This window comes from Entelurus aequoreus, linkage group LG06 (assembly GCF_033978785.1).
Source record: "Entelurus aequoreus isolate RoL-2023_Sb linkage group LG06, RoL_Eaeq_v1.1, whole genome shotgun sequence".
Lineage (NCBI taxonomy): Eukaryota > Metazoa > Chordata > Actinopteri > Syngnathiformes > Syngnathidae > Entelurus > Entelurus aequoreus.
In genome coordinates this window covers 83,857,127-83,882,838 of record NC_084736.1, presented here as the reverse complement: position 1 = coordinate 83,882,838, position 25,712 = coordinate 83,857,127, and the positions used below count along the sequence as shown (strand labels likewise).

The following is a 25,712-nucleotide window of genomic DNA, read 5'->3' as shown; positions in this document are numbered from 1 at the left end:
ATGCTAGAAGAGGTCATTACTCTGCTGTTTTCTCTGAGAGCCGCACACGGTTGATACGTTCCACAGATTACCTATAGAGGTCATATTTGCAGTGATACAGCATTTTAGCTCCTCTGCCTCAGTTTACTGTAATGTGATCTGTGTGAAGTGCTTATGGTGGAGCATATTTATTTCAGAGTTTCTTGTTACACCGCAAGTGATCTTTTTTGGCAACACTGTCATAACTAATCGATTGTCAGATAACCGCTTTTGTTTAATCAATCTATTTATATTATTCTGCTTAGCATGATCACGCAATGTTGTCATGCCGAGACTTTTGAATGTTGTGCCGTTTAACAAGACCACCTCTTCTGCGTGTATTTGTTTCCACATCCCTTCTTTTGTGGCTGTGTGCTTCTTAAGTGTTCTTGCTATGCAATCACAACAGGCCTGAGCAGCAGCACCGCAGAACATATGTTACCCTCCCTACTCCCTCCTGTTTGAAATCAGGGACCTCCCATTCTTGCTCTCCCTCTCTCTGACTCCCTCTCTCCACCCAGCTTCTCCTTGACACGGAGTCCTATACTGCTGAATAGGAAAAGCAGCACCAATGACGCATTGTCCCTACCTGTCTGTACCTGCACATTTAAGCAAGGAGAGAGAATTTTTTTTCAACCTTACTGTGGATTTGACTTTCCCAACACGTCCCTTGTTCCTGCCAGTGGTTGCTGTCTGGATTTCTTTAAGGAATACAAATGATCATCACAGCTTTTCTTCTGCCGCCGCTGCTCTTGCACCACTTCTCCTTTTTGACAGAACACGGCACTGTCTAATCATCTTGTTTGGGATGTTATCCTTTTGGATTTTGGACCTTTTTGAATTTGGCTTTGTTCAGGAAATAAGACGAGCACATCAATCCTGGGAGAAGTGTCTGTTTGGGTCCAATTAAGACTGACATTTGGACAGAGGGGATATATACCTGCTTGAGTTGGCAGGATAGCGGTTAAAAATCTGTTACTCTCAGTATTTCTTAGCTCAGGCTATTGTGACAATATAAAACTTTGACTAGTAGTCTGCATTTAAAGGCAAACAAATATGGCTGAGCCTGTTGGTAAACAGCACAGCATTTAATGGTGCACTAAAAGTAAATTGTACTTGTAGAGCAGTGTTACGTAACCTTCACATGTCCAGACGATGGGTTTATAGGCACATCGTAGCACGCGTATCTTGTGTGCATCAAAATAGACATTAGAAATGTCACAATTTACTGGCTGACAGCCTGGAGCCTCGACAGTGATGAGCTGAAACATAGTCCTTGTGGCTTCTCTGGGACGGCACTCCAGAGAAGACATTAACAAGTGAGGCTCGATCCTGTTACAGTCAGACAGCCTGACGTTACACCTAATGCGTTGCTTCGAGCCTTAAACGGCACCATCAAGACCGAATGGGCAGTGTTGCTCCTTCAGCTTCTGCACTGCTGCAGTATTGACCTCGCAGCCCCGTGAAAAGGACAAACTTCCCGGATTCATTTGCCAGCATACCCACACTCTTCATGATTTCTTGCTGCGGCGATAGCAAGTGTCAGCTCGAAGACGACCGTGACGCAGCTGGTTTTGTGAGGACTGAGCTGCGATGGACTATCTCGGGGACAAGCTGTCAGTGGCGCACTCTCAAGTGTCAGGATGGGTAGGAAATGTCCGTCGCTCCCTTCATGGAGCACTCGGCTTTTTTTCCAGCTCAGTGGACAGAGTAGAACGAGGAGAAGATGGAACTGGACACTTCAATAGAACAAACTCTTTGCGTTTGTTAGCATCCCGCAGCAGAGAGTCCATCCGCAGATTTTCACTGCGTAGCCAGCAACGTCTGTCTTTGCGCCGACGCACCGCACCCAACACGCCTACTTCTGTAAGAAAGCACCTTCAATTCTGATTCTTTTAAAAGTAAATGTGTGTGCTTTGTATTGTTTATGCAGGCATTCAACCCTTTGCACTTATCATGCTGCTTCTCAACCTATCTTTCAGTTTCTGTTTGTCTTGTGTGAATGTTTCTATGTTTTCTGTTTTTCTCTAATATTGCTTGTTAGAAAAATCTGATGTATAGAATGCCAAAATGTTTCCTAAATTCCCACTCTACTTTAGTTTTGTAGCTTACCAAGACATTTTAGACAATTCTATGCTTCCAACCTTGTTTGGGGAAGGCCATTTTTTGTTCCGGTGTAGGTTTGCCTAAAATCTTCAGAGAAAAGTGCCTGCAAAGGGAGGGGCTACAGTATTTTTCGGAGTATAAGTTGCACCGGCCGAAAATGCATAATAAAGAAGGAAAAAAACATACAAGTCGCACTGGAGTAGGGATGTCCGATAATGGCTTTTTGCCGATATCCGATATGCCGATATTGTCCCACTTTTTAATTACCGATATCAACCGATACCGATATCAACCGACATATACAGTCGTGGAATTAACACATTATTATGCCTAATTTGGACAACCAGGTATGGTGAAGATAAGGTACTTTTTAAAAAAATGAATCAAATAAAATAAGATAAATAAATTAAAAACATTTTCTTGAATAAAAAATTAAGTAAAATAATATAAAAACAGTTACATAGAAACTAGTAATGAATGAAAATTTGTAAAATTAACTGTTAAAGGTTAGTACTATTAGTGAGCAGCAGCACGCACAATCATGTGTGCTTACGGACTGTATCCCTTGCAGACTGTATTGATATATATTGATATATAATGTAGGAACCAGAATATTAATAACAGAAAGAAACAACCCTTTTGTGTGAATGAGTGTAAATGGGGGAGGGAGGTTTTTTGGCTTGGTGCACTAATTGTAAGTGTATCTTGTGTTTTTTATGTGGATTTAATAAAAACAAACAAAACAAAAAAACGATACTGATAATAAAAAAACCGATGCCGATAATTTCCGATATTACATTTTAACGCATTTATCGGCCGATAAAATCGGCAGACCGATATTATCGGACATCTCTACACTGGAGTATAAGTCGCATTTTTGGGGGAAATTTATTTGATAAAATCCAACAGCAAGAATAGACATTTGAAAGGCAATTTAAAATAAATAAAGAATAGTGAACAACAGGCTGAACAAGTGTACGTTATATGAGGCATAAATAACCAACTGGTATGTTAACGTAACATATTATGGTAAGAGTCATTCAAATAACTATAACATATAAAACATGCTATACGTTTACCAAACAATCTGTCACTCCTAATTGCTAAATCCCATGAAATCTTATACGTCTAGTCTCTTACGTGAATGACATCAATAATATTATTTTATATTCTACGCTAATGTGTTAATCATTTCACACATAAGTCGCTCCTGAGTATAAGTCGCACCCCCGGCCAAACTATGAAAAAAACTGCGACTTATAGTCCGAAAAATACGGTACTCCACATTTTCTTATAGTTCAGTTCTTGCAGGTCAGGTAACCAAACCTATTCTGTCCTCTTTGAAAAATACAGATTTAGAAATCTGTGTATGGACACATTGCAGTAGGAACCCTTCTATTTTTAGGTGACACCTGTTTGCTGTAAGGGCTTTACAGTTCTTGGTGAGTCACAACGGCTAAAGATAAGTTGTGTTTTCATGACGTATTTGTGGCTTTAAGTTATGTCAACGCGTATTAGTTTTCTAGCTATTAGTGGTTGTCTGGGGACAGTGTTTGCTGCCCTTTTATGGTTTTCAGGACAGTTTAATGTGTAGGAACTGTGGCCACGAGTCAGAGAGCTATATAAGAGGTTATAATTGGCTAGTTAATTGGCAGAAATATGTAACCAAGTACCACAATGCTAAGGAAGAACCTATTTTAGTGAAGACATGGATAACGGTACAGAGTGAGAATATTTTTACACTTTTTGTTATTACATTCCACTTGTATTAGGGTCAATTAGGCTGTAGTATAAAATACTTGTTGTATTTGGCAGTACAATGTACATTACTGTCAACTTCAGGACTCAAGTGACTGGCTTGGAATGATTTATTTAAGACAAACATGTTTAAAAGGGACCTATAATGACTCTGATCTACGTTTAACACACTTCCTTGTGGTCTAGATCAGTGGTTCTCAAACTTCTTTTTTTTTTTTTACCAAGTACCATCGGAGAAAAATGACCAACATTAAAATACATTAGTGCAGTAGCCCTCTATGCATTCATTACAAACAAGGCAGAGGTTTTATATAACAAGTATATTTGGTAACATTACACACAGCCTGAACAAGTAACACTTTGTTTGAATACAGGAAAATAAAACTGTACTTAAATTTTAATTCCCTGGTGTACCACTAGATGGAGCCCACGTACCACTAGTAGTACACGAACCACAGTTTGAGAATACCTGGGTCCCCGTAATATGTATTAGATATCCTTTGGCTTACACTTTGCTCCACAGTCACACTTACCATAAATTCTGGACTATAAGACGCTACTTTTTTCCTACGTGTTGAACCCTGCGGCTTATAAGATGGTGTGGCTATATTATAGATTTGTCCTAAGTATCGGCCATGATGTTTTAAATTCAACAAATAGTTCTCAACAAACACTGAAACATTGTTTGTGCTACGGTGCTATCGTTTGGACGAGTTCACTCACTGCAGGTGCTGTAGTGTGAACGTCTTCGGTATTTCCTTCTGTTTAGTGCATTACACCGGAAGTACAAGTGCCGTTCCGTCTTCTAGTCGTCCATAGCGGTGCTACTCGTATGGATTCTTCATTCGTCACGCGTTTGTGAGTTTTACAATATAACTAAAACTGTTCATACTTACCAAACTGTCCCATGTTGGATGTTTGTAGGAGTGTTTTCATGCATATTTGTATGTGCTAATGTTGTCAAGCTTGGATCGTTAGCATTAGCCAATATGCTAACAAATTGAACTTACTATGAATGGCATTCTTTTTGTATTGTTCCAGTTTCATAAATTCACCAAATCGTTATTATTGACTTCTTGAGTCTGTTTAGCTAATTGGAGCGTCCATGACGATGACTTATATTTTGTTTGATCATCTATTTTACTGCCGTCTTACAGGCATTGTTTGGAAACAATGAAGGTATGTAAATAAACATTTACAAAATATTTTTGTATAAATAACTAATTTCACAATATGTAGATATATGCAGCTTATATTGCGGTGCGGCTAATATATGGAAAACTTTTTAAAATTTAAAAATCTACACTGTTAAATATATATCTTATAGGCGAACATTGCTGTTTTTTTTCAGTCACAAAGGATCCGGCTCAAAAGAGTAGAGCAGAGAAGAGGCGCCTGACAGAGCGCATGGAAGCTACTAGAAATGCCCACATTAGCATATTTGTCAATGTCTTAATTTGTCCACTGTAAAAAACTGCCAAACAGTGTTCAGAGGCATCCAAAACTGTTTGCAAGCCCATGCCCAAATGCATAAATCTTATGATTTGACGCTTTGGCATAAAAATTGAACAGCGGGACCTTAATTTACAAACTTACCGCATTTTTCGGAGTATAAGTCGCTCCGGAGTATAAGGCGTACCGGCCGAAAATGCATAATAAAGAAGGAAAAAAACATATATAAGTCGCACTGGAGTATAAGTCGCATTTTTTGGGGAAATGTATTTGATAAAATCCAACACCAAGAATAGACATTTGAAAGGCAATTTAAAATATCTAAAGAATAGTGAACAACAGGCTGAATAAGTGTACGTTATATGAGGCATAAATAACCAACTGGTATGTTAACGTAACATATTATGGTAAGAGTCATTCAAATAACTATAAGATATAGAACATGCTATACGTTTACCAAACAATCTGTCACTCCTAATCGCTAAATCCCATGAAATCTTATACGTCTAGTCCAGGGGTCACCAACGCGGTGCCCGCGGGCACCAGGTAGCCCGTAAAGACCAGATGAGTCGCCCGCTGGCCTGTTCTAAAAATAGCTCGAATAGCAGCACTTACCAGTGAGCTGCCTCTATTTTTTAAATTGTATTTATTTACTAGCAAGCTGGTCTCACTTTGCCCGACATTTTTAATTCTAAGAGAGACAAAACTCAAATAGAATTTGAAAATCCCAAAAAATATTTGAAAGACTTGGTCTTCACTTGTTTAAATAAATTCATAAAATTTTTTACTTTGCTTCTTATAACTTTCAGAAAGACAATTTTAGAGAAAAAAATACAACCTTAAAAATGATTTTAGGATTTTTAAACACATATACCTTTTTACCTTTTAAATTCCTTCCTCTTCTTTCCTGACAATTTAAATCAATGTTCAAGTAAATTAATTTTTTTTATTGTAAAGAATAATAAATACATTTTAATTTAATTCTTCATTTTAGCTTCTGTTTTTTTCGACAAAGAATATTTGTGAAATATTTCTTCAAACTTATTATGATTAAAATTCAAAAAAATTATTCTGGCAAATCCAGAAAATCTGTAGAATCAAATTTAAATCTTATTTCAAAGTCTTTTGAATTTCTTTTAAAATTTTTGTTCTGAAAAATCTAGAAGAAATAATGATTTGTCTTTGTTAAAAATATAGCTTGGTCCAATTTGTTATGTATTCTAAAACATTTTTTAGATTGGATTTTAACCTATTTAAAACATGTCATCAAAATTCTAAAATGAATCTTAATCAGGAAAAATTACTAATGATGTTCCATAAATTCTTTTTTTAATTTTTTCAAAAAGATTTGAATTAGCTAGTTTTTCTCTTCTTTTTTTCGGTTGAATTTTGAATTTTAAAGAGTCGAAATTGAAGATAAACTATGTTTCAAAATTTAATTGTCATTTTTTTCGTGTTTTCTCCTCTTTTAAACTGTTCAATTAAGTGTTAATATCATTAATTATTAATAATAACAGAGTTAAAGGTAAATTGAGCAAATTGGCTATTTCTGGCAATTTATTGAAGTGTGTATCAAACTGGTAGCCCTTCGCATTAATCACTACCCAAGAAGTAGCTCTTGGTTTCAAAAAGGTTGGTGACTCCTGGTCTAGTCTCTTACGTGAACGAGATAAATAATAATATTTGATATTTTACGGTAATGTGTTAATTTCACACATAAGTCGCTTCTGAGTATAAGTCGCACCCAAACTATGAAAAAAACTGCGACTTATAGTCCGAAAAATACGGTAATTGGTTCTTGAACAGGTTTCGTAAATAGAAGTTTTATCATAAATATTAAATCTTATTATAAATGTGTCAGTTACTATTATATACACACCTGTGCCAGTTACATCTATACTTACATCATGTATATAAAACCTCAATGGGAGTGTTTGGATGTTTTTTTAAGGGCTTTGTAGGCGGAATTGCGCGACTCCCGTAGGCTCCATTGTAAGCAAACTTTTGGTTGCATTGATTTAATATTTAGAATGCAAAAAAAATTCTAAAATAACATCCATCGTCATGTATCATCATCATAATGATTGTGAACGATAGGCAACATTCCAAAACAAAGTGCAGTTCCCCTTTAAAGCTAAATTCTCAGTGTAAACATGAATGGTTCCTGCCTCAACAAAAGCTTATTTTTAGTAAAAGTTTGTACGCTTTCAACACAATATAAACTGGTACAAACTTATTTTTTCCCAATTTTATATTGTTTTGATTTCATTATTGTAACAATAATTATATACAGAGATAATTGCAGTTAGTGTACTATACAAATCATCCATTGAACAGATAATGCATCATTTCTTTCAACATTAGACTATTGAGAGGTTTTCAATCATATACTAGTAAATCAAAATCTTTACACATGTGGCACTATAGGTTGAATGTAAAAAAAACCTGAAAGCTAATTCCCAGACTACAAGTAATGTGAGTAATCCTTTAAATCTCCTTTCTTTACTGAGCCACATTAGCATTCAGCTGATGGCAAATCCGACTCTTTTCTAAACTGAATTCCTAAGCTAAGTCAGAGTTTTACATTCTTTTACGCTGTTTTCACTTAACATTTTGTGCACCTTTGAGACCCGACGTGCATACATGCATGTTTATTAGGGGTGTGAATTTAGGAGAGCGAAGAGAAGAAAGCATTTTAATTGACCACTACACCACACATGCCAAGCTAAACGCCGCATCACACCAGGCTACTTCATCACTATGTTCCAGATCCCATCTCATAGCTGTGACAATGAATGTTTTAATAACTAAATTGAATACAAAACATAATCTAATAACTTAATTGTTCGTTCTAATAAAAACCGGACAAATACTGAACACTGCCATATCAACATCAATGGGCAGGAAATACAGAGAATGATCTCCACAAAATTCCTGGGGGTCATCATTGACGAATACCTCAATTTCAAATGTCACATTAGCCATCTGTTAAACAAATTATCGAAATATGTTGGCCTGGTCTTTCACCTTCGTCATTATCTTCCTCTTTATGCTCTACTTACTCTATACAAAACTCTCTTTGAAGCACATCTAAACTACTGTAATGTCATCTGGTGTAACACCTTCCCTAGATACCTTCACAAATTACAATCCATGCAAAACAAAATCATGGTCCAAGTTTAATGCCCCCACTCGACATCTATTCCATAATTATCATATCTTAAGACTGACAGAGTTCAATATTTATCACAATGCTTGTCTCACCTATCAAGTCATCCACAGGCTGAATCTCAGGCTCTGTAGCTTGGCTCCTATCTATCGTCCCCAGCATGCCCACAACACTCTTAACTTTGACCTGATATCAGGTAAACATGGTCTACTGGCTTGTACTGCTCCAAGTGTTGTATGCAGGGGACCAAAGATCTGGAACCGGCTTGATGAGAGCCTCAGGATGCTGTATTCATTCTCCAACTTCAAAAAGAAACTGAGATCATACCTATTAACCACCTATCTCTAATGCTTCATGTGAATGGCCAGTGCTCCTTTAGAGGATTAGCATTGTCACATGTGGCTTCGGGGTAGACTACTGTTGGGTTGTGCATGGTTGAATGTATGTATGTATGTATGTATGTATGTATGTATGTATGTATGTACACTACCGTTCAAAGTTTGGGGTCACATGTAAATGTCCTTATTTTTGAAGGAAAAGCACTGTACTTTTCAATGAAGATAACTTTAAACTAGTCTTAACTTGAAAGAAATACACTCTATACATTGCTAATGTGGTAAATGACTATTCTAGCTGCAAATGTCTGCTTTTTGGTGCAATATCTACATAGGTGTATAGAGGCCCATTTCCAGCAACTATCACTCCAGTGTTCTAATGGTACAATGTGTTTGCTCATTGGCTCAGAAGGCTAATTGATGATTAGAAAACCCTTGTGCAATCATGTTCACACATCTGAAAACACTTTAGCTCCTTACAGAAGCTACAAAACTGACCTTCCTTGGAGCAGATTGACTTTCTGGAGCATTTGATTGATTGATTGAGACTTTTATTGCACAGTGAAGTACATATTCCGTACAATTGACCACTAAATGGTAACACCCGAATAAGTTTTTCTACTTGTTTAAGTCGGGGTCCACTCAAATTGATTCATGATACAGATATATACTATCATATATACTATCATCATAATACAGTCATCACACAAGATAATCACAATGAATTATTTACATTATTTACAATCAGGGGTGTGGGGGGGTAGGATATGGACATCAAGTAGTGGACATAGAGAGAGAGAGAGAGAGAGAGATCAGAAGGCATAAGAAAAAGTATCTGCATTTGATTGTTTACATTTGATTATTAGCAATCCGGGGAGGGTGTTAGTTTAGGGTTGTAGCTGCCTGGAGGTGAACTTTTATTGCGGTTTTGAAGGAGGATAGAGATGCCCTTTCTTTTATACCTGTTGGGAGCGCATTCCACATTGATGTGGCATAGAAAGAGAATGAGTTAAGACCTTTGTTAGTTCGGAATGTGGGTTTAACGTGGTTAGTGGAGCTCCCCCTGGTGTTGTGGTTATGGCGGTCATTTACGTTAAGGAAGTAGTTTGACATGTACTTCGGTATCAGGGAGGTGTAGCGGATTTTATAGACTAGGCTCAGTGCAAGTTGTTTAACTCTGTCCTCCACCTTGAGCCAGCCCACTTTAGAGAAGTGGGTAGGAGTGAGGTGGGATCTGGGGTGGAGGTCTAGAAGTAACCTGACTAGCTTGTTCTGAGATGTTTGGAGTTTAGATTTGAAGGTTTTGGAGGTGCTAGGGTACCAGGAGGTGCATGAGTAATCGAAAAAGGGTTGAACGAGAGTTCCCGCCAGAATCCTCAAGGTGCTTTTGTTGACCAGAGAGGAGATTCTGTAGAGAAATCTCGTTCGTTGGTTAACCTTTTTGATTATCTTGGTTGCCATTTTATCACAGGAAAGGTTAGCCTCTAGAATGGAACTGTGGGGTCAATTAAACGCTCAAAATGGCCAGAAAAAGAGAACTTTCATCTGAAACTCGACAGTCTATTCTTGTTCTTAGAAATGAAGGCTATTCCACAAAATTGTTTGGGTGACCACAAACTTTTGAACGGTACTGTATCTATGTATGTATGTACGTATGCTTGCTTTTGTGCTCCTATTTTGTGTTTGTCATATCGCGTTTTTGTGCTTGCCACCATGTCTCAGCATTCCATGCATATACTGACCTCTGGACCCCCTGCCAAAAGCTTCTTCTAGCTTATCTGGGGGACCCTTTCACTTACCACCATCCTTAAATGGATATTCACTACTGTTGTAATCGTAATATGATATTGTGAATAAACTTAAAACTATAAACTATAAATAAATCTACAATAGGCATTCTGGATGCTAGATGCTAACATCTGTTACTATGCAGTAACTATGTTATGTAATTAGGTACATAAAAGGTGACTAAATCTGTTACAGTTCAGAAAGAATATTAGTAATCAGATTACCGTTAATTGATAAAAATGGGGATTACTACTTACCAGGATTAGATTTTATTAGCAAACTGGAATTACGATGCTACAACGCAGTAGACACATGCACAGTGCACACACATTGCCACAGTTGAGGATATACAGTATACAACACCACATCCAATACACAAGTGAAACTACCACCCACACAGCCGTGAGCTGTATGTAAACATAATGTAAACTAAGGTGGCTGGCTCATTATTCTGCCCACTGTCATGGAGACAAATCCCTTCACTGGGTGGAAACGCCGGCATCATTTTGAGTTTAAATCAGTCAGAGGGAACATTATTATTATACAGTGCAAATTATGCCTCCCAACTGTCAAAGTCTTGCCATCCATGCACAGAAATTAATTTAGCTAAACGTTGATAGCTTGCTAATCTGTCAGGAAGCTGTCAATACTGCAGCTCGTGCTACGACTGTCAAACATTTTGGGACTCTATGCGCTGATGCTGACTTGTATCGTGTCAAAAAGTGAAAAAGTATCCCACCAAAAACAGAAACACCCATTTTATATAAAGTATATCTACTATAGCAGGGGTCAGCAACCCGCGGCTACGGAGCCGCATGCGGCTCTTTGACCACTCTGATGCGGCTCAGCTGCATACTTACCTACCCTCCCGGTTTTCCCAGTATACTTAACGACTTAGCTACGGGACCTCGACAGAGCTATGCTAAAAACATTAGCTCTCCACCTACGCCAGCCCTCATCTGCTCATCACCACCCGTGCTCACCTGCGTTCCAGCGATCGACGGCGGACTTCCCCCGATCATTGGTGCGGTCGGCGGCTAGCGTCGGATAGCGCGTCTGCTATCCAACTCAAAGTCCTCCTGGTTGTCGATCCCACCTACAGCTTTCTTCTTTGCTGTCTCCATTGTTCATTAAACAAATTGCAAAAGATTCACCAACACAGATGTCCAGAATACTGTGGAATTTTGAGATGAAAACAGACAACTTAAGCTGGCCACCGTGCTATTCCAAAATGTCTGCTTCAACCCGTGACGTCACGCGCAAACGTCATCATACCGAGACGTTTTCAGCCGGATATTTCCCGGGAAAATTTAAAATGTCACTTTATAAGTTAACCCGGCCGTATTGGCATGTGTTATAATGTTAAGATTTCATCATTGATATATAAACTATCAGACTGTGGGGTCGCTAGTAGTGGCTTTCAGTAGGCCTTTAAGCGCACAAGCAAACCATGAGCACATATTCCAATATTATGCTGATATTATCTGCGGTATTTTGCTGCCGGGTGTTGTCCTGCTTTGATTTGACCACAAAACATGCATTCATTTCAAGACTTGTTCTTTTTTATAAACACTTACTGCGTACCACGGGAGTGTTTGTTACGGTAATATAATCAATCTTGTGCCATGGGTCGCTGTTTGTGTAGCGCTCATAAACAAGTGCATTTTCAAATTGGATTTTCCAAGGTTTTATTCCAACCACTTCCTCTGCAATCTGTCAGTCAAGACCGTTCAGTGATCAGCCCTCTCTCCTTCATACTTCTATTCATCCGTTCTTTGTTATGTTGTTTTCCCCGACACACCCTTCTTGTCGTCAAGGGGTAGCTGGCTATGGCTAATGTTTTTAGGAAAATTGCTGCTTCTGACTGTTATAAATCTGTTCTCGCAGATCTATGGGATTACTTACAAGCATGTTTTCTATGTGTGTGCAACTGTGTGTGATAAGCATGTGTGAGTTTCATTCATAACAAGTTATTTGCAACAACCAGTGCAAGAGGCATCACATTTTCTGAGAGTTATCAACCTGGGAACTTTTTCTAAATTTGCTCGTTTAGCGGACATTACATTTTTGACCAAAATGCTAAATTAAGTTAAGAAGTAAACAAACATTTTAAGTAAATGTAACAGACCTCCTATGCATACTCTTATCTGGGTGTGGTTATTATGTTTAGTGACTCAAACATACGTGTAGGATAGGAATTTGAATCACCAACAAAGCCTGGTTTCAATTCTATTGTTATTGGCATTTTGACAAGCGTTATAGCAGAGTAAGAAAGGCAAGAGGGTGATGACATAATACCAAGGTTTCCATCTGGAACTGAGGATAGCAATTACATAGTGCACTTGCAATGATGCCCTATACCGGGCCTCTTGACTCACGCATGAAGTCTTGTGGTCGCAGAATGCTTTAAAAGTGCAGTGTGTTGTTTAACCATATTTTAAAGGTGAAAATAGTTCTTCTCTCTAATGTGGGACAAAAGGTTGTTTCCAGTGAGGACCACACCAGGATACACATGCATGTGTCTCTTGTCAGAAGATCTTGAATGAAAAAAGTATTTGTTTTGAGTCCACTAACCGGGGCTGTTTGCAACATATACACAGATGCCTAGAGGGCAGCAACTTTCTAATGTACTTGACACACTATGTCCCATCCTCTCACAGCTTCTCCTACGTAATGACGTACGTACATAACACATGCATTAGCTGTAGGTGTGTTGACGTTAACATCAATCATTTGCCTGGAAGCATTTTTTATTACATAGACTTTGAAATAGTGAAAAATATAGTCAATTGTGATCAAATGTGTTCTGTTAAACCACTAATGGTAACATAAGCTAGCCGGTGGTGTTGTTGTTATATTTTTTGCTTTGAAAAATGTCACTATGATGAAGTTGCAAACTGCACTTTTAAGTCTTGATCCTTGGGGGCTGTAACAGGGTTTCTGTAGGTCATTAAAAAGCATTAAAATCCTTGGATGTTGCCAAAATTAAAGTAAAGTTAAAATTAAAGTAGCAATGATTGTCACACACACACTAGGTGTGGTGAAATTTGTCCTCTGCATTTGACCCTTGTTCACCCCCTGGGAGGTGAGGGGAGCAGTGGGCAGCAGCGGTGGCCGCGCCCGGGAATCATTTTTGGTGATTTAACCCCCAATTCCAACCCTTGATGCTGAGTGCCAAGCAGGGAGGTAATGGCTCCCATTTTTATAGTCTTTGGTATGACTCGGCCGGGGTTTAGAACTCACGACCTACCCATCTCAGGGCGGACACTCTAACCACTAGGCCACTGAGTAGGTAAATTAAAGGCCTACTGAAAGCCACTACTAGCGACCACGCAGTCTGATAGTTTATATATCAATGATGAAATCTTAACATTGCAACACATGCCAATACGGCCGGGTTAACTTATAAAGTGCATATTTAAATTTCCCGCGAAACTTCCGGTTGAAAACGTCTCGGTATGATAGTCGTGGAGATAAAAGTCACTGTGAATGTCCATTTCGCGTTCTCGACTCTCATTTTCAAGAGGATATAGTATCCGAGGTGGTTTAAAATACAAATCCGTGATCCACAAAAGAAAAAGGAGAGTGTGGAATCCAATGAGCCAGCTTGTACCTAAGTTACGGTCAGAGCGAAAAAAGATACGTCCTGCACTGCACTCTAGTCCTTCACCCTCACGTTCCTCATCCACAAATATTTCATCCTCGCTCAAATTAATGGGGTAATTGTCGCTTTTTCGGTCCGAATCTCTCTCGCTGCATTGTAAACAATGGGGAAATGTGAGGAGCCTTTCAACCTGTGACGTCACGCTACTTCCGGTACAGGCAAGGCTTTTTTTTATCAGCGACCAAAAGTTACGAACTTTATCGTCGATGTTCTCTACTAAATCCTTTCAGCAAAAATATGGTAATATCGCGAAATGATCAAGTATGACACATAGAATGGATCTGCTATCCCCGTTAAATAAAAAAAATCATTTCAGTAGGCCTTTAAGTCCTTAAATGGCATTAAAAAGCATTAAATTTGATATCCAGAGATGTTTTAAAAATGAATGTGGTGAAATTGCACACGCTATTAGCTAATCCCGAGTCGGTAGGTAGGCAGCAATTTCTTTGGTGTGACCTACAAAGCAACTTCTCGACGCCATCACAACTGGCAGCTGCTGCTACCACTACAGAAAACTAAATACATTGGAAAAAATTGTCAGATTCAAGTTTTTGTGAGCCAGTTGTAATTCACTAAAGAGTAACCGGTAATGTAAACGTTTCAGCTATTAAAGATGATCATTGTCAAATGCTTACAATTTCTTCTATTTGGAGAGTTGTATGCTTTTGACTATATATGGTAACTATCTGCATTACGACTTGGGCATTCAATTGGTTTTAAGTGGCATTGAAAATAATTAAATTAGATTTGCAGATACCTACAGAAACACTCTATAACATCGGTTCTTAACCTTGTTGGAGGTACCGAACCCCACCAGTTTCATATGCGCATTCACCTAACCCTTCTTTAGTGAAAACGAAAATGTTGTTTTTTCTCTAATTCAAGACAAAGTTATATGTTTTTGGTAACACTTTAGTATGGGGAACATATTCTAAGTAACAAAGACTTAATTTAGAGTTCTTTGGACACTAGGGGAACATATTCTAAGTAACAAAGACTTAATTTTGAGTTATTTGGTTAAGGTTAGAGGGTTAGGGTTATAATAAGGCCATGACGAATAAGGCATAAATAAGTACTTAGTAATGACTAGTTAAGAGCCAATATGTTACTAATTTGCATGTTAATGAGCAACTAATTAATGGTGAATATGTTCCCCATACTAAAGTGTTACCATGTTTTATTACTGGTGCACTTGATGAAGCGTGCATGAACATCACCTTGTTCTAACAACAAAACCAACACAGTGCATAAACCCACAACAAACGACACACCTGCAAATCAGTCTGACTTCTGCTGTTGCCGTATACGTAATACGCTGATAGGGAGAAGTTTTTATTTACACGATGAGTCGGGTGTGCCTTGACCTCCGCCGAACCCCTGAGCCCGACTCACCGAACCGAACCCAGGTTAAGAACCACTGGACTAGACGTATAAGATTTCATGGGATTTAGCGATTAGGAGTGACAGATTGTTTGGTAAACGTATAGCATGTTCTATATGTTATAGTTATTTGAATGACTCTTACCATAATATGTTACGTTAACATACCAGTTGGTTATTTATGCCTCATATAACGTACACTTATTCAGCCTGTTGTTCACTATTCTTTAGACATTTTAAATTGCCTTTCAAATGTCTATTCTTGCTGTTGGCTTTTATCAAATACATTTCCCCAAAAAATGCAACTTATACTCCAGTTTTTTTTTTTTCAAATTCAAGAAAAAGTTATGTTTTTTTACTGGTGCACAAAATGAACCGTGCATGAACATCACCTTGTTCAAAGAACAAAACCAACACAGTGCATGAACTCACAACAAACTACACACCTTACACACATTACCATGAATTGATTAACGTAGACCCCGACTTAAACAAGTTGAAAAACTTATTCGGGTGTTACCATTTAGTGGTCAATTGTACGGAATATGTACTGTACTGTGTAAACTGTTTCATATAAGGTATTCTCTTCCTTTGCAATCTGCTAGTAAAAGTTTCAATCGATCAATCAAACAACCTGCAAATCAGATGGAAAATTAGAGGGAACATTGTTTGGGGATATCCATAATACGCCGATAGGGAGAAGTTTTAATAAAGTAAAGTTGGATGTGTCTTTACGTCCGTGGCTGAGGCTCCGCCGAACCCCTGAGGCCGACTCACCGAACCCCTAGGGTTCGATCGAACCCAGGTTAAGAACCACTGCTCTATAAGGAATGCTCACTTTTTATTGTGTATTGTCTTTGTCAATGCTACATTTGGTTGCTTCCCCACCCTAACTTTCTCTCACCACGCCTCTAATGTGCCATTTTTTGCTCTTAAAAACTTCCTCATATGAGTATGTAGAGTCAGTCCCTGCTTAGTAGTACTGCTTTCATTGTACAGGGAAGATGGTAATTACAGAGGCAGGGGTATCACGTTTCCCTGTCCAGCCCTCAGGCAATAAGTGAGGACAGAAGGATTTCCTATTGTGTTTTGCTATATAGGGCAGGTTTATCAGTTCATGCGCTGGCACGCCTCTTTGGGCTGTGTGTGGTTTGTAGGCAGTATGTCCTCTGTACCAGCCTCATTAAAAGAGACATGGTTCAGTAGACCGCAAACACAAACTCGTCGTCTACCAACCCACCTATCTTTGTCCACTTTCTGTTTCTAGCTCCATAAACCAATCGCTGTGCTTTATCTGTAATCCAACAGTAAGTAAAAGTAATCGGGTACATTCCTTCAATAGTGTGATACTTAGTGGAAGTTACTGATTACATTTTGAACAGGCAACTTACAATTCTACTGATTACATTTTTTGATTTACCCTCCCATTTCTGCTGTCAAGTTAGCACGTCAATAAGCTCGAAGAAGCATTTCCTACCTCTCAGCGAGCAAGAGGAAAAGGAGGTTGCAATAAATCTTGTTTTTTAAAAGCTGGATGATTAATATTGATGATTGCAGATTCCATGACTTCAAGCTGAGCATTCTAACTCGATTTGATTAGTGTTGCCATTCAACAGATCCGTTGGGTGGAATTGAAATGCTCTAAATATTCTTGTCTTATCACTTTTATACTTTTAGTAGACAGCAAACACAAACTCGTCGTCTACCAACCCACCGACCTGCATCTTTGTCCACTTTCTGTTTCTGCGTCCATAAACCAATCACTGTGCTTTATCTGGCCGATGTTCCCCTTTTGTAGTCACATTGTCAACTCTTCAGTAGCTATGTGGTGATGACGATAAACAATAATTACCATACTTCTACACCAGCTTCACCACACTTTACTTTAGCTAATATCTGAGTCATAAGATGACACATAGTGATGTGGACACTCACTCTTCTCTCTTGCCTCTAGGTGCAACAAAAGCAAGGTGAGGAGGAGGAGGAAGAGGGGAAAGACTCTGAAACTCCAGTGGGTGAGACTGATAGTCAGTATGGGACCTGGGAGACAGGACTACGCACAGATGATAGGTAAACACCCTTAACATCTTCTTACATGGCAACTAGAACAAACACAAATGTAATCATCCAAATCAGAATTGCTGTTATGTTTAAAATAAACAAGAAATGCATTTGTTTTGTTATGATGGGTCATGAAAAGGTCAGAAAGTTAAAAAAAACAGTGCATTAATGAAATGAATAACAGGTAATACTCAAATGTCTGGAAAGTGAGATCCAAACTGAGTCTTAATTTGCTCTTAGTTGTGATAGAGGGAATGCATGTTGAAGTTATGCACTGCAAAAAGTCAGTGTTCAAAAACAAGAAAAACAATTACAGAAATGAGGGGTATTTTATTTGAACTAAGCAAAATTATCTGCCAATAGAACAAGAAAATGTGGCTTGTCAAGACTTTCCAAAACAAGTCAAATCAGCTAACCTCAATGAACCCAAAAATAGCTTAAAATAAGTATATTCTCACTAATAACAAGTGCACTTTTCTTGGTAGAAAAAAAAGAGACCTTTTTGCTCAATATGTTGAAAAATGTTCTTAAATGAAGTAAATGCTAGTGCCATTATCTTGACATAATGATATGCGCTCGGCATTACATTTCTTGAAACCAGCAAACTTATACTAAAAACTAGTTTATTGTTCTTAATGGAAAGGCAACAAGGCAAGCGCTTGTTACTCTCGGGGTCTCCTAGCCGCTCAGGCAAATCATATTGTCTAAAAATGCATTTTTCCATGGATAACATGACATCATCGCGCCAAGTGCGTGCTCTTTCAGTCAATTAGTGCGGAATTTGTGAGGAATTTATCTGAATGTGCATGAACTATTTCTGTTCAAAATTGTTTGAAATGTCACATGTTTAAATATTAACTGTCAGTTTACTGTACTGTGCCAACTGTACTACTATATGATTAAGATTAAAGATTAAAGTACCAATGATTGTCACACACACACTAGATGTGGTGAAATTTGTCCTCTGCATTTGTCCCATCCCCTTGGGGAGCAGTGGGCAGCAGCGGCGCCGCGCCCGGGAATCATTTTGGTGATTTAACCCCCAACTCCAACCCTTTGTTGCTGAGTGCCAAGCAGGGAGGTTATGGGTCCCATTTTTATAGTCTTTGGTATGACTCGGCTGGGATTTGAACTCCAACCTACCGATCTCAGGGCGGACACTCTAAGTACATCTTTTCTATTGTTTCATTGAAAATAAAACAGCAAAGTCCATTTGGCTGTCATCTATTTTAGTTATGAGACACAATTGTGTCAAAATCATGTTTGTTTTTTTGTTCATGCTTGAAATAAGAAATGATTACTTTAAAAAAGTAGTTTTATACTTGTGAGTGTCGATGACACAGCTTTGCAACAGTTGATATTCTAGTTTCAAGCATGTTTTACTCAATATAGCTCAGGGGTCAGCAACCTTTTTGAAACCAAGAGCTACTTCTTGGGTAGTGATTAATGCGAAGGGCTACCAGTTTGATACACACTTAAATAAATTGCCAGAAATAGCCAATTTGCTCAATTTACCTTTAACTCTATGTTATTATTAATAATAAATGATATTTACACTTAATTGAACGGTTTAAAAGAGGAGAAAACACGAAAAAAATGACAATTAAATTTTGAAACATAGTTTATCTTCAATTTCGACTCTTTAAAATTCAAAATTCAACCGAAAAAAAGAAGAGAAAAACTAGCTAATTCGAATCTTTTTGAAAAAATTAAAAAAAGAATTTATGGAACATCATTAGTAATTTTTCCCGATTAACATTAATTTTAGAATTTTGATGACATGTTTTAAATAGGTTAAAATCCAATCTACACTTTGTTAGAATATATAACAAATTGGACCAAGCTATATTTCTAACAAAGACAAATCATTATTTCTTCTAGATTTTCCAGAACAAAAATTTTAAAAGAAATTCAAAAGACTTTGAAATAAGATTTAAATTTGATTCCACAGATTTTCTAGATTTGCCAGAATATTTTTTTTGAATTTTAATCATAATAAGTTTGAAGAAATATTTCACAAATATTCTTCGTCGAAAAAACAGAAGCTAAAATGAAAAATTTAATTAAAATGTATTTATTATTCTTTACAATAAAAAAAATAAATTTACTTGAACATTGATTTAAATTGTCAGGAAAGAAGAGGAAGGAATTTAAAAGGTAAAAAGGTATATGTGTTTAAAAATCCTACAATCATTTCTAAGGTTGTATTTTTTCTCTAAAATTGTCTTCCTGAAAGTTATAAGAAGCAAAGTAAAAAAATTAATGAATTTATTTAGACAAAAGAAGACCAAGTCTTTAAAATATTTTCTTGGATTTTCAAATTCTATTTGAGTTTTGTCTCTCTTAGAATTAAAAATGTCGGGCAAAGCGAGACCAGCTTGCTAGTAAATAAATACAATTTAAAAATTAGAGGCAGCTCACTGGTAAGTGCTGCTATTTGAGCTATTTTTAGAACAGGCCAGCGGGCTACTCATCTGGTCCTTACGGGCTACCTGGTGCCCGCGGGCACCGTGTTGGTGACCCCTGATATAGCTCATCAAATCTCAGCAACAAGCTGTAATATCTTACTGAGATCATTTAGGACCAAAACACTTAAAACAAGTAAAAGACTCTAACATAAAATCTGCTTAGTGAGAAGAATTATCTTATGAGACAGAAAATAAGCAAATTTCCCCCTTATTTGAGATATTTCATCTTACTTAGATTTCACTTTTTGCAGTGTGGGTAAGTTAAAATGGAGGAAAAAGTGCCTGCTGCCAGTCTCTTCCCTATGGTAATCATTACTGACCTCCTGTGGTCATAAAGAAATATCACGCGGTACTTGGACAGACTTGCAGTCCGTCTAAATTAGCTGACTAATAATAGATCCTTTGTCATCTGGTACTTATCATCTATATAATAAAATTCATGCATGACAAAACTCAGCCTCAAGTGTGTTTGTTGTTTCTTCTTATGTGATTCTCCTCAGCCTAACCCCGGCCACTCCCAGCTCAGAAAGCAACCTCACCCCTTCGCCAAGGAATGCGACTCATTCTTCGCAAGTTCAACCCGCCTCACAGTTGGATGCAGACATCTTTGACGGCCTGCAGCCATCCTCTTCTTCTGAGCACCAACCCCTGGCTTTCCCGGACGTGAGTGCTATGTGCATTATCCACATGTTCTCTTACAAACACTTTAGCAACAATGTTGCCAAAAGGAAACACCAGACTTCTTAGCTAATTATCTCATGTATTTCCTCTTTGTCCAAGGCCCCGACCCCCCTGTTAGACAACAGCGCCCTCCGCTCCAAAGTCCAGCTGGGGAAAAAACGTGCTCCCCGTTCGCGGCCCTCCAGAGCTGCTCGTCAGAGCGAGGGGGAATCTTCTGAGAACTGGATCTACAAAGACTCTACAGGTAAGTGTTTGTGAGATGTAGATACAATCAAAGTGCACTTAAAGGCCTACTGAAATGATTTTTTTTTATTTAAACGGGAATAGCAGATCCATTCTATGTGTCATACTTGATCATTTCGCGATATTGCCATATTTTTGCTGAAAGGATTTAGTAGAGAACATCGACGATAAAGTTCGCAACTTTTGCTCGCTGATAAAAAAAGCCTTGCCTGTAGCGGAAGTAGCGTGACGTCACAGGAGCTAGTATTCCTCACAATTCCCCGTTGTTTACAATGGAGCGAGAGAGATTCGGACCGAGAAAGTGATGATTACCCCATTAATTTGAGCGAGGATGAAAGATTCGTAGATGAGGAACGTTACAGTGAATGACTTGAGAGGCAGTGATGGACGTATCTTTTTTCGCTCTGACCGTAACTTAGGTACAAGCTGGCTCATTGGATTCCACACACTCCTTTTTCTATTGTAGATCACAGATTTGTATTTTAAACCACCTGGGATACTATATCCTCTTGAAAATGAGAGTCCAGAACGTGAAATGGACATTCAGTGCCTTTTATCTCCACGACAATACATCGGCGACATGCTTTAGCTACGAGCTAACGTGATAGCATCTTGCTTTAACTGCATATAGAAACAAAAGAAATAAACCCCTGACTGGAAGGATAGATGGAAAATCAACAATACTATTAAACTGCGGACATGTAAATACACGGTTAATGCTTTCCAGGCTGGCGAAGGTTAACAATGCTGTGCTAGCGACGCCATTGAAGCTAACTTAGCAACCGGACTGCACAGAGCTATGCTAAAAACATTAGCTCTCCACCTACGCCAGCCAGCCCTCATTTGCTCATCAACACCCGTGCTCACCTGCGTTCCAGCGATCGGCAGAAGGACGAAGGACTTCACCCGATGCGTTTGGCGGCCCGGAGACGTAGGAAGTCAAGGTGAAGTCGGCGGCTAGCGCGGCTAGCGCTCCAACAAAGTCCTCCTGGTTGTGTTGCTGTAGTCCGCTGCTAATACACCGATCCCACCTACAACTGTCTCCTTTGCAGCCTTCATTGTTCATTAAAAAAATTGCAAAAGATGTCCAGAATACTGTGGAATTATGAAATGAAAACAGAGCTTTTTGTATAGGATTCTACGAGGTACCATAACTTCCGTTACTCGGACATCGTCACGCGCATACGTCATCATACCGCGATGTTTCAGCCGGATATTTCCCGGGAATTTTAAAATGTCACTTTATAAGTTAACCCGGCCGTATTGGCATGTGTTGCAATGTTAAGATTTCATCATTGATATATAAACTATCAGACTGCGTGGTCGCTAGTAGTGGCTTTCAGAAGGCCTTTAATCATCATAACACTTCTATTAACTCCTCAGACAATTGTAGGTAACATTTTAAATGAGGATGTCCCGATTTAATATTAACCTCGGTCCAATATCCTTAAAAAAAACAAGTATTGAATTATTGCATGTAAAATGTCAGATAGAAGAAGTCCTGCAGCGTGTTTACTTGTGCACAGCTGGACTACCAGTTAACATTTAAATGGCCTCCAAAAAGCAAACAAAGTTGTTCTTTTCTTCTATTTTAGTGAAGTCATTTACAAAAGGTAAACATGGTACATAGTAGCTAAGCACACAAACGAGACACACAGTTATGTTCATAATAATAGCAGTGTGTTTAAAAAGGTGAGTAAACCTCAAAATTCTTCAAATAAATTGTATTTTAATGAACACAAATGCATTGGGGAGACTGCACATTCTATTTCAAAGCCAGAAAATTGGAAAAAAGTAATTTAATTTGACAATATTTTACAGAAAGTCAAGAAATATAAAACAAAAAAAATAGCAGTGTTGACATCTTTCTTTACAAAACTCAAATGCTCTGTATGAACTAAGAAAGGCTTGCAGATTCAACTTTCCTTAGAATAATTAACTATAATTTAGCTGCATAACCACGGTTTCTGATAACTGCTTCACATCTGTGGCACATGGAGTCCACAGGTATTGCAGCCCAGGACAATTGTACCACGTTCCACAATTCCTCTGCATTTTTTGGTTTTGCCTCATGAACAGCATTCTTTATGTCAGCCCACAAGTTTTCAATGGGATTAAGGTCTGGGGATTGTGCTGGCCACTCCATTACTTGAACTCTGTTTGTCTGGAACCATGATTTTGCTTGCTTGTGTAGTGGATTGTCCGAAGCTTAAACAGGCAACAAAAGTAGTTTAGTACAACACATTTATTTACCCATTATCAGAAGTGCAGGTTGAATTAAGTTGGCCGTGCAGACAGACCACATGTTACTCCGGAGTAAACAAGACACACACAAGCCAAAATCACTGTCGAGTTCCGGTCTTCTGCCATTTTTTACATGTCTCTTGTGTGTCATTGTTTGTTATCTAAATGCGTCAATGTCTTCTTGTTTTCCCTATCTGTTCCATAACAACTCGAATCCTTTAGACAGTCAACCCATTCTGTAGACAGGTTGGCACGACTTAATATTCACTTTTGTCCCACAACTGGTCCATTCAATGGCACAAAATACAAGAGAATTGAAAATGAGCGGACATTCTTAAAAGACAAGAAATATAGGTCAAGAGGTCAGAAATTCTACGACACTTGCTGGTGTGTTTGGGGTCATTGTCTTGTTGAAACACCCATTTCAAGGGCATTTCCTCTTCAGCATACGGCAACATGACTTCTTCCAGTATTCTGATGTACTCAAACTGATCCATGACCCCTGGTATGCGATGAATAGGACCAAGACCACAGTACGGGAAACATCCCCATATCATGATGCTTGCACCACTGTCTTCACCGTGTACTGGGGCTTGAATTCAGAGTTTGCAGGACGTCTGACAAACCGTCTGAGGCCCTTAGACCCAAAAAGAACAATCTTACTCTCATCAGTCCTCAAATATTACGCCATTTCTTTTCAGGCCAGTCAATGTGTTCTTTGGCAAATTGTAACCGCTTCAGCACACGTCTTTTTTTTAACAATGGGACTTTGCGGGGGCTTCTTGCTGCTAGCTTGGCTTCACGTAGATGTGGTCTGATTGTTCCAGTACTCACAGGCCATCTTAGATCTTCTTTGATCCTCCTGGAGCTGATCATTGGCTGAGCCTCTGCCATTTTGGTTATTCTCCCATCCATTCCAATAGTTGTTTTTCTATTTCTGCCTCGCCTTTTTGGTTTTGGCTTACATTTTAAAGCGTTTGATATCATTTTAGCTGAACAGTCTATCATTTTCTGCACTTCTTTATAGGTTTTCACCTCTTTTATTAAATTCTTAATCTTCTGAACAGTGTCTTTAACGACCCATTTTACTCTGTTTTTCCAAGGACAAATGCACAGCCAGCATATGCAGCGTCAGTTGCCTTGATCCTAAAATAAGGGCCACTTGTTTAACATATTTTTTTACACATAATCAATGATGGAACGCAGCACTGCTATTTTTTTGAACACGCCCCTTTCAGTAAATGATTCAGTTTCACAGAATCAGCAGCGTGCACGTCATTCCTGTTGGGTCTGTTGGTTTTCTATACCTTTACTAAACCTTCTAGAAACTTACTTGCAGTGTAGAAGTTGAAATTCTAACAAAAACTTGGATTTATCCTGCTGGTGATGTGGGACTGCTATTATTTTGAACACAACTTTACGTATTAAGTGACTTTCATTGAACAATATTGCAGTCTAAAACACGACATTTGTCAATGTAGACACGTTTCAAATAATTATAGTTCCATATTATCCAAGGTAGACACGTACTAGAAAGTATCCTGATGGAAACGTGTGGATCATTCAATTTACTGCATTATAAGATTAATTTAATGAATTATTGTCATCACTACACTGCAAAAAGTGAAATCTAAGTAAGATGAAATATCTCAAATAAGGCTGATATTTGCTCATTTTCTGTCTGATAACATAATTCTTCTCACTAAGCAGATTTTATGTTAGTGTTTTACTTGTTTTAAGGGTTTTGGTCCTAAATGATGTCATTAAGATATTACAGCTTGTTGCTGAGATTTGATGAGCTATATTGAGTAAAACATGCTTGAAACTAGAATATCAACTGTTGCAAAGCTGTGTCATCAACACTCACAAGTATAAAACTACTTTTTTAAAGTCATCATTTCTTACTTCAAGCATGACAAAAAAATCATGATGGATCATTTTAATCATTAACTTAATTTAAGAAAATTTTTCAACATATTGAGCAAAAAGGTCTCTTCTTTTCTACCAAGAAAAGTGCACTTGTTATTAGTGAGAATATACTTATTTTAAGGTATTTTGGGTTCCTTGAGGTTAGCTAATTTGACTTGTTTTGGAAAGTCTTGACAAGCCACATTTTCTTGTTCTATTGGCAGATAATTTTGCTTAGTTCAAGTAAAATACCCCTCATTTTTGTAATTTTTTTTCTCTTGTTTTTGAACACTGACTTTTTGCAGTGTAAATGTTTCTAAAAAGAAATGAACATTATTTACCACTGAATTTGTTCAAAGGTTAGTGCTTTTCATACCGACTGTCGCTCTGAGTAATATCCCTGGATCAAGTCATTTCTAACATTCCACACTACAAAA

The 25,712-nt window shown here is 38.1% G+C and overlaps 1 protein-coding gene across 3 annotated transcripts in view; it reads left to right on the top strand.

Moving 5' to 3' along the window:
• The window catches only part of si:ch73-138n13.1 (calponin homology domain-containing protein DDB_G0272472), a 69,805-nt gene that overhangs the window by 35,875 nt on the left and 8,218 nt on the right, over positions 1-25,712 (top strand). For all 3 annotated transcript variants that reach the window (XM_062051673.1, XM_062051672.1, XM_062051674.1), the window contains 3 exons: positions 17,625-17,740; positions 20,700-20,862; positions 20,980-21,124. In XM_062051673.1, coding sequence (XP_061907657.1) covers positions 17,625-17,740; positions 20,700-20,862; positions 20,980-21,124 — 424 coding nt within the window. The remainder of the gene's footprint in view (positions 1-17,624; positions 17,741-20,699; positions 20,863-20,979; positions 21,125-25,712) is intronic.